The following is a 13,715-nucleotide window of genomic DNA, read 5'->3' on the forward strand; positions in this document are numbered from 1 at the left end:
GACCTGCACGTGTGGCCAGGAGGGGAGCAGGACGTGATATTTATAGCTCAGGCAGGTCAGTCGCAGCTCTGTTAGGCGGACTGCCCGACCGCCCTGCACCTCACCTCCGGCCCGACACTCCACGCACCGCCATAAGCCCGCCATGCACCTCACCTCCACGCCGCCCGCTTGACCTGCACCTCTTGCCCGGCCGCCAACCCGACAATCCATGCTGCTCCGCCTGCAATGATTTTTTGTGAAAATTTAATTTAAGATTTTCACAAAAAATCTAATCGATTCTAACCTTCTGGGCGAATTAATTTGATTACTCACCCAGCCCTAATTCCTCTGTATGTCTCCTCTTGTATATATGTATCCTCCATGTACCCCTGTATACATGTCTCCTCCTTTATATTTGTATCCTCTATATACTCCTCTGTATGTCTCCTCCTGTATATATGTATCCTCTATATACTCCTCTGTATGTCTCCTCCTGTATATATGTATCCTCCTGTGTATATGTATCCTCCATGTACCCCTGTATATATGTCTCCTCCTGTATATATGTTTCCTCCTGTATATATGTATCCTCTATATACTCCTCTGTATGTCTCCTCCTGTATATATGTATCCTCCTGTGTAGGTCTCCTGTATATATGTATCCTCTATATACTCCTGTATATATGTCTCCTCCTGTATATATGTATCCTCCTGTATATATGTATCCTCTATATACTCCTCTGTATGTCTCCTCCTGTATATATGTATCCTCCTGTGTAGGTCTCCTGTATATATGTATCCTCTATATACTCCTGTATATATGTCTCTTCCTGTATATATGTATCCTCCTGTATATATGTATCCTCTATATAATCCTCTGTATGTCTCCTCCTGTATATATGTATCCTCCTGTGTAGGTCTCCTGTATATATGTATCCTCTATATACTCCTGTATATATGTCTCTTACTGTATATATGTATCCTCCTGTATATATGTATCCTCTATATACTCCTCTGTATGTCTCCTCCTGTATATATGTATCCTCCTGGGTAGGTCTCCTGTATATATGTATCCTCCTGTGTAGGTCTCCTGTGTATATGTATCCTATATGTCAGGGATAGGGAACCTTGGCTCTTCAGCTGTTGCAAAACTACAACTCCCATCATGCATGGACAGCCTATGGCTACCCAGGTATGATGGGAGTTGTAGTTTTGCAACATCTGGAGGGCCTTGGTCCCCTCCCCCTGCCCTATGTCCTGCTGTGTAGGTACCTGGCTTCCTGCAGACACCATCTTCTCGGTCTTCAGGCTCTTCTAGCCCAGACACAGGAGAACCAGCTGGAAGGAGAGAGCGCACTCTGGTGGCCGGAGGAAGATACTGCCTACTGTAGTTTGCTTTTTACCATAAGCCTCACAGACTTATAGAAAGCATAATGGCCATAAAGGGGGCGGGGCTTAACGTAATGGGGGGGGGGCGGGGCTTCAGCGGCCGCTTCCATCACAGTCCGGATCCACAGCAAGCCACAGGTAAATAAAACTGAAGAGGCCGGGGCTGTAAGCAGGGGAGGCACTGAGGACTCCAGCCAGCTGTCAGCAGCCATGCGGCCCTGACAACTGGGGGAAGAGCGGCCCGGGGGGCATGTGCCCCCCTGCCCCCCGGCCCAGCCCGCCCCTGGGACCGGATGATGTCAGCCTGGGAAATACGCTATATGACACCTGACCATTTTTTTTTATTTTGCACTTATTTTGAAGTGTTTCTGTCATTTCAAAAAGCTTTTGTCTTTTCATGTTTTGATCGGTCTGGGTCAGCGTGGTCCTCACTCGGCTCTGTGTCACGTAATGAGTCGGGCTTATAATGTAAGTCTATGGAGCCTGACTCTTTGACTGACACAGACCGGGTATCAGACCCTGCTGCATTGCGGTCCTCTGCCTGCTCGTTCTCACAATTGGTACGAGTATGATTAGAACTTTTAATATATCTCTGACATGAAAAGTTTTTTTTTTTTTTTTTTTTTTTTTTTTAAAGAATGAGGGTGAGTAAAGGTGACTCTACAACTTAGGGACCATTTACATAGAAAGATTATCTCACAGATTATCTGCCATAGATTTAAAGCCAAAGCCAGGAATGGATCTGAAAAGAGGAGAAATCTCAGGCTTTCCTTTATGACCTGATCTCTGTTTATAGTCTGCTCCTGGCTTTGGCATCAAATCTTTGGCAGATCTTGTCAGATAATCTTTCTGTGTAAATGGACCCTTATGCTGCGTTTACACAGACAGATTTATCTGACAGATTTTGGAAGCCAAAGCCAGGAATGGATTTGAGAAGGGGATAGATCCCAGTCTTTCCTTTATGACCTGATCCCTGTTTATAGTCTGTTCCTGGTTTGGGCTTCAAAGATCTGTCAAATAAATCTGTCTGTGTAAACGCACCATTATGCTGCGTTTACACGAAACGATTATTGTGTGAATTTGCACGATAACGATTGAATTCGAACGATAATCGTATGGTTAAACGCAGCGAACGATCGAACGACGAGTGAGAAATTGTTCATTTTGATCTTTCAACTTGTTCTTAAATCGTTGTTCGCAAAAAAATTCGCCGATCGTTCCGTGTAAACAGTCGTCGCGTGAAAGTCCCGCAGCCCCCTGCGCCGTCTCGATCGCCGCCCCGATCGCCGTAGCCGCTCTGATCGCCATCCCCACCGCTCCGATCGCCGCCCCGGCCACAAGCATACCTTATCTGCTCCGTGTAGCAGGTGTTCGAAATCCCCGGCTCCCCTCTTCAGTGCATTGATTGGCTGAAGAGGAGCCGTTTGAAATTCCCGGCTCCCCTCTTCAGCCAATCAGTGCTGCTGTGCATTGATTGGCTGAAGAGGGGAGCCTGGAATTTCAAACGGCTCCTCTTCAGCCAATCAGTGCTGAAGAGGAGCACTGATTGGCTGAAGAGGAGCTGTTTGAAATTCCCGGCTCCCCTCTTAAGCCAATCAATGCACTGAAGCGGAGAGTCGGGAATTTCGAACACCTGCTACGCGGAGCAGGTAAGGTATGCTCGTGGCCGGGGTGGCGATCGGGGCGGCGCGGGGGGCCAGGCTGCAGGCGTGCGATCTTAAAACGATCGCAAAACTATTTTTCCGTACGATATATCGTACCAGTTATGAAGAAAAAAATCGTTACTCCGACATTGTTAATCGTACGATCGAGCCAATTATCGTTTCGTGCAAACGTAGCATTAGACTCAAGTCGTTCAAACGCAGTGGATTCTGCCGACTGTCCAAGGTTTATGGCGCACACCTGACTCCTCCCTCACAGTTGATGATGGTGGAGAGAAGGTTCAGGTGTGTTGAATTTTTACTGCCTGACTTTCCCGCTCCTCAGCTGCTATATTATATATCTTTAATATATCTATAGGAGGCTTAGGCTGGGTTCACACTGCGTTTTTGCAATCCGTTTAACGGATCCTTTTTTTTAACGCACAAAAAAAAGTGTCAGCAACGTTTTTGTGTCCCTCAAAAAACGGATCCGTTTTGATCCGTTTTTTATTATAACGGAAGTCAATGGAAAAACAGATCAAAACGGATGCACACAACTGCATCCGTTTTTCAAAAAACGGATGAAAAAAAACTGATGGCAAAAACGCAGTGTGAACCCAGCCTAACATCAAGCACAGCACATTACCCACATGAACTTGCTGATTCTGTTTGCATCAGCCAAACGTTAAAAGCCTATTGAAAACCAGATTTTGATAAGTTGCTTCCAGGTGTCTGGCGCAGATTATTTCCTATGAAATAACCTGCAGGCTCAGCCACTAAAACATGAATTCTGTGTCTGAAGGTACAGACCTGAAGTCTGCATCTGCACTACTCACTGATCACACATCCACAATCTTTATACAAACCTGGTTCCTACTCATTGTCAGGACTATGGGTTAAAAAAAAAAAATGTAAGGCTGAAACAGCTCTCCCCCAACCTCCCCATACACGTAATTATTGGGCATGGGCAAAGCTTCATGTAAGGAGTAAACCACAGTCAGACAGCTCTGGTACAGGCTTACCTCCCCCACAATAAGGGTAGGTTCACACTACGGGATCTGCGTGGAGAAGTTCCGGTGGATTCCGTGGCTCGTACCCGTTCACGGCCGTGCGCATATCCGCCCGTGCCATAGACACCATTCTATGGCCGGGCAGATTCCGAGTTCCGCCGAAAGAATAGACATGGCAGTTCTTTCGTCGGAAAGTGGAATCAGCCCAATAATTATGTGTATGGGGAGGTTGGGGGAGAGCTGTTTCAGCCTTACGTTTTTTTTTTTTTTAACCCATAGTCCTGACTGAGTAGGAACCAGGTTTGTATAAAGATTGTGGAGGTGTGATCAGTGAGTAGTGCAGATGCAGGCTTCTGGTCTGTACCTTCAGACACAGAATTCATGTTTTAGTGGCTGAGCCTGCAGGTTATTTCATAGGAAATAATCTGCGCCAGACACCTGGAAGCAACTTATCAAAATCTGGTTTTCAATAGGCTTTTAACGTTTGGCTGCTGCAAACAGAATCAGCAAGTTCATGTAGGCAAGGTGCTGTGCTTGATGTTAGCCTCCTATTTCTGGCTCATTTTAGCCCTGTATTAAAGATATGTAAAACAGCAGCTGAGGAGCGGGAAAGTCCCATATGAGGTGACATTCACCCCTGTAATTGAACGTTGCCATATGTCTCTTAGCTTATTGAATCATATGTCAGAATGGTAAGGCTTTGCCGTCTACATATTGGCAAAATATCTGTCTCCGGCTCCTACTGGTTTCCTCATCCACTGCTTGTAGCAGTAAAGGGTTAATGATCTATGATGCCGGCAATGCAAGTCGGCATCTGACAATGAGACACTTGATATTTTTTTTTTTTATACCTTTCCTTAAATGTCTTGTAAATGTGCTTCAGCTCCCCACACAGAATATGCCTATGGGTCCGGCAGGGATGAATCAGAGTGGCCCTCCGCAGCCGCCACGCTCACACAACATGCCTTCAGAAGGGATGGTAGGAGGGGGTCCGCCCGCACCACACATGCAAAACCAGATGAACGGCCAGATGCCTGGTAAGAATCCCTTCTCCAAGGTATTAACACCAATGTTGCCTAGCAACCAGTCGACGTGGGGGCTCAGGGGATACTAGATTGTTGATGACAAAACTGCCTGGAATACCCTGGAGTGCCGGCTCTCTTACAGTTTGTTAGCTACAGAGCTACGTGACCTGTATTCACTGCTTATCTTTCTGCCCTTGGGCTTTGATGTGGCTGACACACAGCATTGCTGTGATGAGCAGAACTGTCTAAATTTAGTCTGTGAAACCGCACGGTACAGCTGGCTCTCAAAAGCTTTTTGTCGAGAGATTGGCCATTGGCTCCTCAAATGTAAATCCCTTTATGAGAGCAAAGGTACGGCTTTATTGCTTCTGTCACCCTTTCACTGCCAGGTCATAATCTGACGTTTGCCTAGAAATAAAGGAATATATTGCGTCTATAGTAGAAACCTGCCTGTGTTTTTATCGTTATTATGCATAAAAAGCTATGTTGCTAAGATTTTAATGTCATGAATGGCAACAGAATAATATATCGCAGTCAATATCCCGCTCACAAGGTTTTTTTTTTTTTGTTTGTTTTTTTCTTAAAAGGACCAAACCATATGCCTATGCAAGGACCAGGACCTAGTCAACATAACATAACAAATAGCTCCATGCCTATGTCTTCTACCAATCACGGATCCATGGCAGGATATAATCACTCTGTGCCATCATCACAAACCATACCAGTCCAAAATCAGATGGGTATAAATCAAGGCCAGTCAATGGGCAACTACGGCCCAAGGCCAAGTATGAACATGCAGCCAAATCAAGGTAACTAAAATGATGATGTGGACGACCTGTATAGGTCACGTGTGGACGACCAGTATAGGAAGCGATTTATGATTTTATTTAGTGTCCGTTATTACTTTCAAAATCTAAACCAACAGTAGATGTGAAATAAAACAACTTTGCAATTTACATTTCACTAGTGCTATTCCGGCCAGTACAGAGTCATCACGGCTCAAAGTGTCAGTCAGTCACATGACTGCCTTCTCTCTCTGACCTGGGCAACACTGGACTTCCTGTGTTAAAAGAGAGGCAGAACACAGAAAGTACCCTATTTTCCATCATAACGAAAAAAAAAAAAGTGAATTGCAAATTTGCTTTATATCACATCTACTTTTGATTTAGGCTTTGAAAGTTATAACGACAGTGACTGTTTGTTATTTAAATGAGCTGGGTTCACACTACATTTAGGCATCTCGGGTTAATGTTGGGCACTGGCATACAGATGTATACAACTGCGTTTAACTCCTTAAAGGACAAGTGCCATGAAAAACTTTTTCCCAGTAACTGAAGCACATTACAAAGTTATATAACTCTGTAATATACTTCAATCACCTATCTGCCTTCCTTCCCTGTCTTTTCCCCCCTCCACCCCCCACCAGGAAGTGTCCTGACTCACACAGACCTGATTACTGTCGTCACCGTCACCAAGCTCTTCTCTCAGCTCCTTCTCCTGTTACACCAGCCTCCCCCCTCCCCTGCCTTGTCAGGTGACATGCTTGCTCAGCTCCCATTGGCTGAACAACTGCAAGCCATCACTTGTCACATCTCACTTGCTTATCTTCCCTCAGACTGACTCCAGCACATAGGCAGCTCCCCCCTCCCCTCATACCCTCTCTCCTGCTGCCATGGACTCAGTGAAGGAGTCATGTCACTAGAGAAGATAAGCTGAGCAAGCTGAGTCACCTGACAAGGAGGGGGAGGGGGAGGCTGGTGTAACAGGACCTAGAGCAGCCCTCCTGCTGATGACTCATCCTCACAAGAAAGAGCTGCCTGGTGACGACAGTAATCAGGTCTGTGTGAGTCAGGACACTTCCTGGTGGGGGGTGGAGGGGAAAAGACAGGGAAGGGAGGCAGATAGGTGATTGAAGCAGATTACAGAGTTATGTAACTTTGTAATGTGCTTCAATTACTGGGAAAAAGTTTTTCATGGCACTTGTCCTTTAATGACATAGCCCAAAATGGCCTATATGGCCGGCCCGATTTTTTTCATTTTTGTGTTTTTGTTTTTTCCTCGTTGCTGCCTTATGGCAGCCAGTCCTTGCCCACTATGAAGCGAGCTCCTAGCTCAGGTCCTGAGCTTGCTTCATAGCTCTGTAGCAAATAATGGCGTACAGGTGTGGCATAGGTTGTCTGGCCACAGGCGCACATGCCATACCCGTATGGCAAGGGTCGCCTGGAGGTTAAAGTAACTGTCCCACAGCAATAAAAGTGGTTCCAGTGCTTGCTACTTGGTGGTTTACCAGGAGCATGGGAACAAAGCCTTTTGCTTCTGTGGTGTTGCTGAAGAAACCATGCCCTCATGTGGTGGCCAATGGCTCAATAATGTTGCCATCTGGGAGCGGGAAATAAAACTGCCTTCATTGTGAGAATTTTAATGTATTTTCATTAAATGGACCAAACTTATTCACTAGTCCAATGTAAGTATGCCACTGTATACACCTGTATACCTTCTTTTTATCCCAAAATATACAGCTGACATCTTGCTGGAAAGTAGAGTCAAGCTACACTTGTATGATTATGGGTGAACAATGGTCCACTAAAGTCTAGTTGCAATGACAGTTCTTAAATTTAAAAAACTTAGATCTCATAACTATGATTATGCATATAGAATATGATTTATTTTTCAGGTCCAATGATGCATCAACAGCCTACTGCACAGCAATATAACATGCCTCAGGGTGGTGGACAGCATTATCAGGGGCAGCAACCACCTCTGGCGATGATGGGCCAGGTCAATCAGGGGAATCACATGATGGGTCAAAGGCAAATTCCACCATACAGACCACCTCAGCAAGGTACAAAATAACTGCAAATGTTATTTCAAATCTTTGAAGCCTAGCAGTATGATATGCTGTGCTATTGTGCTTGGTCGGGCACCAGCCTTTGGACCCCAACCAATTGTGAAAACAAAGCGGCCAAGGCCGTCTAGGCACTTCTCTTGCACACTGGCACCCTCCAGTGGCACTTCTGTATTTGTCTCCTTGTAGCAGCCTGTATTCTGATTCTGCTCTGCATAGTAAACACAGTGGGTGAGATTTATGAAACTGGTGTAACGTGAAACTGGCTAAGTTGCCCCTAGCAACCAATCAGATTCCTCACAGACTCTTTGGAAAATGGAAGGTGGAATCTCAATGGTTGCTAGGGGCAACCAAGCCAGTTTCACTTTACACCATGTTTGATAACTCTCCCCCAGTATCTTTCTCTGTATCTTATCTATTCCTTACATGGACAGATTAGAGACTAAGAGAGAGATGAAACAGTGTCTCCTTTCCCCTTTACTACTCAGGAGAGGCAGTTGTTTCTCCTTGGCCATACTATGTGATGTCAGTGGTGGGTGGAGCTACAAATGATGTGTTACAGCCTAGCAACAAAAGACAGAGATTATGTGACCTCTGTCTCAGAAGGTAGTGGGAGGACAGAGAAGTGGAGGATGTGCAGTGTGTCAGGATGTACTGCAGACAGCCAGCCCAATTTATGTAATAGAAACCTAGTACAAAATAGCTTAGGTTATAGGTGGGGATTGAACAGGGTTAAATCCTTCTTAAAGGGGTTATCCAGCAATAGAAAAACATGGTGACTTTCTTTCAGAGACAATATGACTCTTGTCTCCAGTTCAGGTGTGGTTTGCAATTAGGTTGCATTCACTTCAATCGAAGTGAGTTGCAAATATCCCCCCAAACTGGAGACAAGAGTGGCGCTGTCTCTTGAAGAAAGTGGCAAGGTTTTTCCAATCTCGACTAACACCTTTAGGCTAGGTTCACACTACGTATATTTGAGGCTGTATAGCAACCAAAACGAGGAGTGGATTGAAAACACAGAAAGGCTCTGTTCACATAATGTTGTAATTGAGTGGATGGCCATCATTTAATGGCAAATATTTGCTGTTATTTTAAGACAACGGCTGTTGTATTGAAATAATGGAAGTTATTTACCGTTATATGGCGGCCATCCACTCAATTTCAACATTGTGTGGACAGAGCCTTTCTGTGTTTTCAATCCACTCCTGGTTTTGGTTGCTATGAGGACCAAATACAGCCTCAAATATACATAGTGTGAACCCAGCGTTAGGGTACAAACACACGTACAGAATCTGCAGTGGATTTCTTTGCACTAATTGGCTGAGCGCCGGGAGCCCCAGAAGCAAGCCAGAGCGGGAACCCGGTAAAGTATGTACCTGGGCTGCAGGGGTTAAGGGCACTGACTTTGACATACTCCCAGTGGGATGACTTGCAATCCCGTTGCAAGTATGTCATCCCATTGAAGTGAATGGGCAAGTATCCGCAGCGGATTTCGTTGCTGATCCGGTACATGTGTTTGTACCCCTGACTGGAGTTCCTCTTTAATCATATAATAGGATGGTGACCCCCATCTAGAGTACATAAACCAGGGCTCCAGACTAAAAAATTTACCTGGGAGCCATTGGCTCCTAACCTGAAAAATTTAGGCGCCATATAGAATATTTGGTCGCCAACATTTTAAACCATGTAAAATTAATGTTATGTTAAATGGTACTTACTGTGTGCAGAGGCCACGGCAGCATCCTCCTCCTTTAGATTCTCTCTTTTCTTAGTTTGAAAACGTTCAACATGGAAACTTGCAACTTGACAACCATATACAGTCTGACTCAGTACTTCAGCTTCACTTGGCTAGCCTTTTAATGAGGCTTACTCTTCTGAACTTGAACTTAAAGGGAACCTGTCGACCCCCGTGCCGGGGTGACAGGCTCCCAACCCCCCTATACTCACCTCATCGCGCCGGGTCCCGCTTCTGAAGATGGTCGGGTCACAGAGATCTCAGCTGCTGCAGCCCGGCGTGCACACTGAGAGATGAGTCCAATGCTCATAGAGAATGACGGGAGAGTCCAGCGCTCCGTCATTCTCTATGAGCGTTGGACTCATCTCTCAGTGTGCGTGTCGGGCTGCAGCGGCTGAGATCTCCGTGACCCGACCATCTTCAGAAGCGGGACCCGGCGCGATGAGGTGAGTATAGGGGGTTCTAACGGGGGGTTGGGAGCCTGTCACCCCGTCACCGGGGGTGACAGGTTCCCTTTAAAAGCTTGCAACAGTCTATACATACTGAGCTAGACTTATGACTGCAGCCATAGTGACCCCCCACAAGATGTGTATATAGATAGATATATCTCTCACCTAGTGACTAATGCAAGTGACCCCCTACAATACAGACACCTGAGGGGCCCTGATAATAATAATTGTGCATATATCTATCTCCCAGTGTCTGCAGCCAGTTTGCCCTACACTTATAGATGGCCCCCTCCTCCCCCCCCCATTATAGATGACCCCTCCTCCCCCCCCATTATAGATGACCCCTCCTCCCCCCCTTGAAGATGGCCCCTCTTCTCCCCCCATTATAGATGCCCCCCCCCCCCTTTCCTCTATGCTAAGCAGTATTTTAAAAAAACAAACACACAAACTCACCTGACAACCCGCTCCCCCGGTGTCCCGTCCTATCCCCGGCAGCGCGGCGCATCAGTGAGCTCCCTGTACGCCGGGGCTGTGACTTCTGACACAGGAAGCGTCTCTGACGTGCGCTTCCTGTGCCGGAAGTCAGGGCCCCAGGCAGCTCACTGATGCGCCGCTCTGCCGGGGATAGGACGGGACACCCCCGGCAGCCGCGCATCAGCCGGGGGCCCGGACTTAAAGAGACAGCGCGCCGCCGCCGGGGCCAGTTGCAAATGGCGCCCAGATTAATAAATCTGGGCGCCATTTGCAAAATGTCAGTCGCATTGGCGACCATTTTGGTCGCCATCTGGAGCCCTGTAAACATGGTTTCCGGGGGATCACATGACCCAACTAAAGGAAAGAATTCAACTAGGGTGAAAGCTAAATAAGCTAATACTAGTGAATTAAATCTACTGGCTGACTATCTGCACATGAGTAATAAATTAAATATTTGCAGTGCTTCTTTAATTTGTTTATCTGGTGGTTCCACACTTGAACAACAACATGTCTCCACAGTGATGGCAAGATAGGCACCAGGACTAACTTCAGCAGAGTCCATCACAATTGATAGAACCGTGTGTTTATCTGTATTTTGTAGGTCCACCACAACAATACTCAGGCCAGGAAGAATATTATGGAGAACAATACAGTCATGGCAGTCAAGGTCCTCCAGAAGGCATAAACCAGCAATACTACCCTGACGGTAAGCCATTTAAAATTTCTTTACATAATCTTTCCTACAACCTCCAAACCTTATATAAAACTTCATTTTAAACATGACATGTAGTCAGTCAGAAAAAAAAAAAAGTTTTTTTTTTTTTTTGCAACAATGTTTTTACTTTTTTTTGCTAGCGCTTACCTTCCCGAGTTATAGGAGATTTGCTATTTGATTGACTGTCTGTCTGCACTTTTAATGAATTTCCTGAGATTTGTCGGTTGAATGCTATAGGCTCAGGGGAGTGTGACTATAGGGCTGGGGGGGATGAGCCTAGCATTCGTGTTCGCACCATATTTTGTAAAAAAGTTCCTATTTTACTATTCAGTGAATAGTACAGATAGTTAACCAACTAGAAAACCCCTATATCTCAGGAACTGGATGTAGTGAGAAAGTTAAAAAAAAAAAAATAAAACATAGAAAATGGAACCCAGTGATATAAAATGAAATATGAAACTCATCGAAAGGCTTAATTAAGAAGTATGTGTGTACAAGATTAAACATAAGGCATTAGGAGGTAGAAGAACCTTTTAGAAAGTAAATAGATGATACTGTATGAGTATAGTTCACCTAATTAATGGTCCTGTCCCTTATTAATCTAAGACAATGTATAGAAGTAATGTAGACACGTCAGCTGTCCTTGACACTTTAGAAAAAAAATTTGACATGTCCTAGAGACTTTTTTTTTTTTACATAAATTAATGAAATAAAAATTGTTTGCATCAGTAATTTAATGCAATGCTTCTGGATTCCAGTATATTATGCTTGACTGTGTTATACAGACAGGCAACATATTGGGGTACAAGCATGGCAGTCTCATGGATCTTTGCTAGGTCTCTAGCTGCCATAGCAGTTCAGTGCACATCACTTTCACATGGAGGAAGTGCTGATGGGCTTACAGAGAGAGCAGCCTCCTTCTATAAATCCCACTAGGTGCTGTGTTCTGTATTACTTCCATATCTAAGGGGGAATCAAATCTGTGTGAACTGTTTTCCCAGCCATTGCAGCCTATGCCACAACTACCAGCCAGTGGATGGAACAGGTATAATCCAAACCCAAGCTGTTCCTGCATGGTAACAGACAGTGTGGTTTGGCAGCTACCCGCTAGTCCGTACCAGTGCAATGTGTGTGGGGGGTAAATATATAGATATAGAAAAAAAATCTTGTAACTGCAGATGGCTTAAAATAAAAAAATAGGCTCATAGTCACACACTGTTGTTCCAGTGGTCCCTTATAGCTCTGTTACATCACTACAGAGATGACGTGCCCTACAGCATGGCTTGTAATCTCTGCATGCTGTTATTGTCTGCAGCCATTGCATGTCAGCATGGTATCATGTCATCTGTAGGATTGTAAACAAGTCAGGTGTTGTAAATCTGTCTTTGTGGTTGGGAAGATCCACCAATCAAACATTGACATTGTATCTTTATAATAGGCCATAATATTTTGTTTTTTTTCTGGTCTTTTTAAATATTCTTTGCCCCTCTGTCCATTTCTTTAGTCGGATGTTAGTCTTTCTGGATTATGGTGACTGTTCTCCCATTAGAAGTCCGTAGCCCGTTCCGCTCTGTAATTTATTGTGCTTTGTGTCTCGCTGACTTGTCAGTGGGATATGTGCACATATCCTATTAAAGGCGTTGTCTGGCATTAGGCAATTTGTAGTTTACCACTGCTGGTATATAGAAAACAAAATGTGTGCTTACCTCTCTGCACTCCTCCGGTGTCATCCTGTGGTGTCGCTGCTATCCCCTGCTTACTGCAGCGCCTCCCATTCTTAGATTGGCTGAGCGGGCTGTCACTCCTGAGATGAGTTTCTCATGAGTGCAGTTGCTGGAGTCTACGGAGCACACCAACAGGATACAAGGCGAGTGCGGACAGGTAAGCATACACTCTGTTTTCCATATACCAGCAGTGATATATTAAAAAATGCCTAACCCCAGATAACACTTTGATCCACAGTGTTATTACATATTACATTGGTAAAGTATTGGATGTTTATACCATTTTTCTTGCTCTCATCTTATTACATCTGTTACTCCATAACCAACTCACATGCAAACTTTTTCCTGTACAGTTATAGGGGTTATCCTGATCAGAATAAAGGGCTTTCTTTTTTCTAGAAGCAGTAACTTCCCATGTCTGATCCAGAATTAGAAAAGCATTGCTTTTCCTTGTTCCCAAAACAGTGCCACACATAGTGGTGTAATGCAGATGGTTGCAGCAGTCACAACTGCAACCAGGCCGTAAAGCCGTGTGATACACAGGGCCCCACCAGTGGGGTCACTACAGGTGAGCGCCACTTTCATAAAGGTGGTGGGCACAAGTTTATTAAAACCATGTAGAAGAACCACCGCCAAAACTTTTTCAAATCTGTGAAGATTTTTACATATGGTTTTTAATGTACAAGCACTGCTACTTTGTTGGAGCACAGAGGGGAGCACTGTGTGGGTT

General features: G+C 45.0%; 1 protein-coding gene across 3 annotated transcripts in view; it reads left to right on the forward strand.

Annotated features, from left to right (window-relative positions):
- The window catches only part of SS18 (SS18 subunit of BAF chromatin remodeling complex), a 43,205-nt gene that overhangs the window by 13,842 nt on the left and 15,648 nt on the right, over positions 1–13,715 (forward strand). For all 3 annotated transcript variants that reach the window (XM_069957680.1, XM_069957679.1, XM_069957681.1), the window contains exons 4-7: positions 4,902–5,055; positions 5,631–5,852; positions 7,718–7,885; positions 11,148–11,252. In XM_069957680.1, the coding sequence (XP_069813781.1) occupies positions 4,902–5,055; positions 5,631–5,852; positions 7,718–7,885; positions 11,148–11,252 (649 nt within the window). The remainder of the gene's footprint in view (positions 1–4,901; positions 5,056–5,630; positions 5,853–7,717; positions 7,886–11,147; positions 11,253–13,715) is intronic.

Source organism: Dendropsophus ebraccatus, chromosome 2 (genome assembly GCF_027789765.1).
Source record: "Dendropsophus ebraccatus isolate aDenEbr1 chromosome 2, aDenEbr1.pat, whole genome shotgun sequence".
Classification (NCBI taxonomy): Eukaryota; Metazoa; Chordata; class Amphibia; order Anura; family Hylidae; genus Dendropsophus; species Dendropsophus ebraccatus.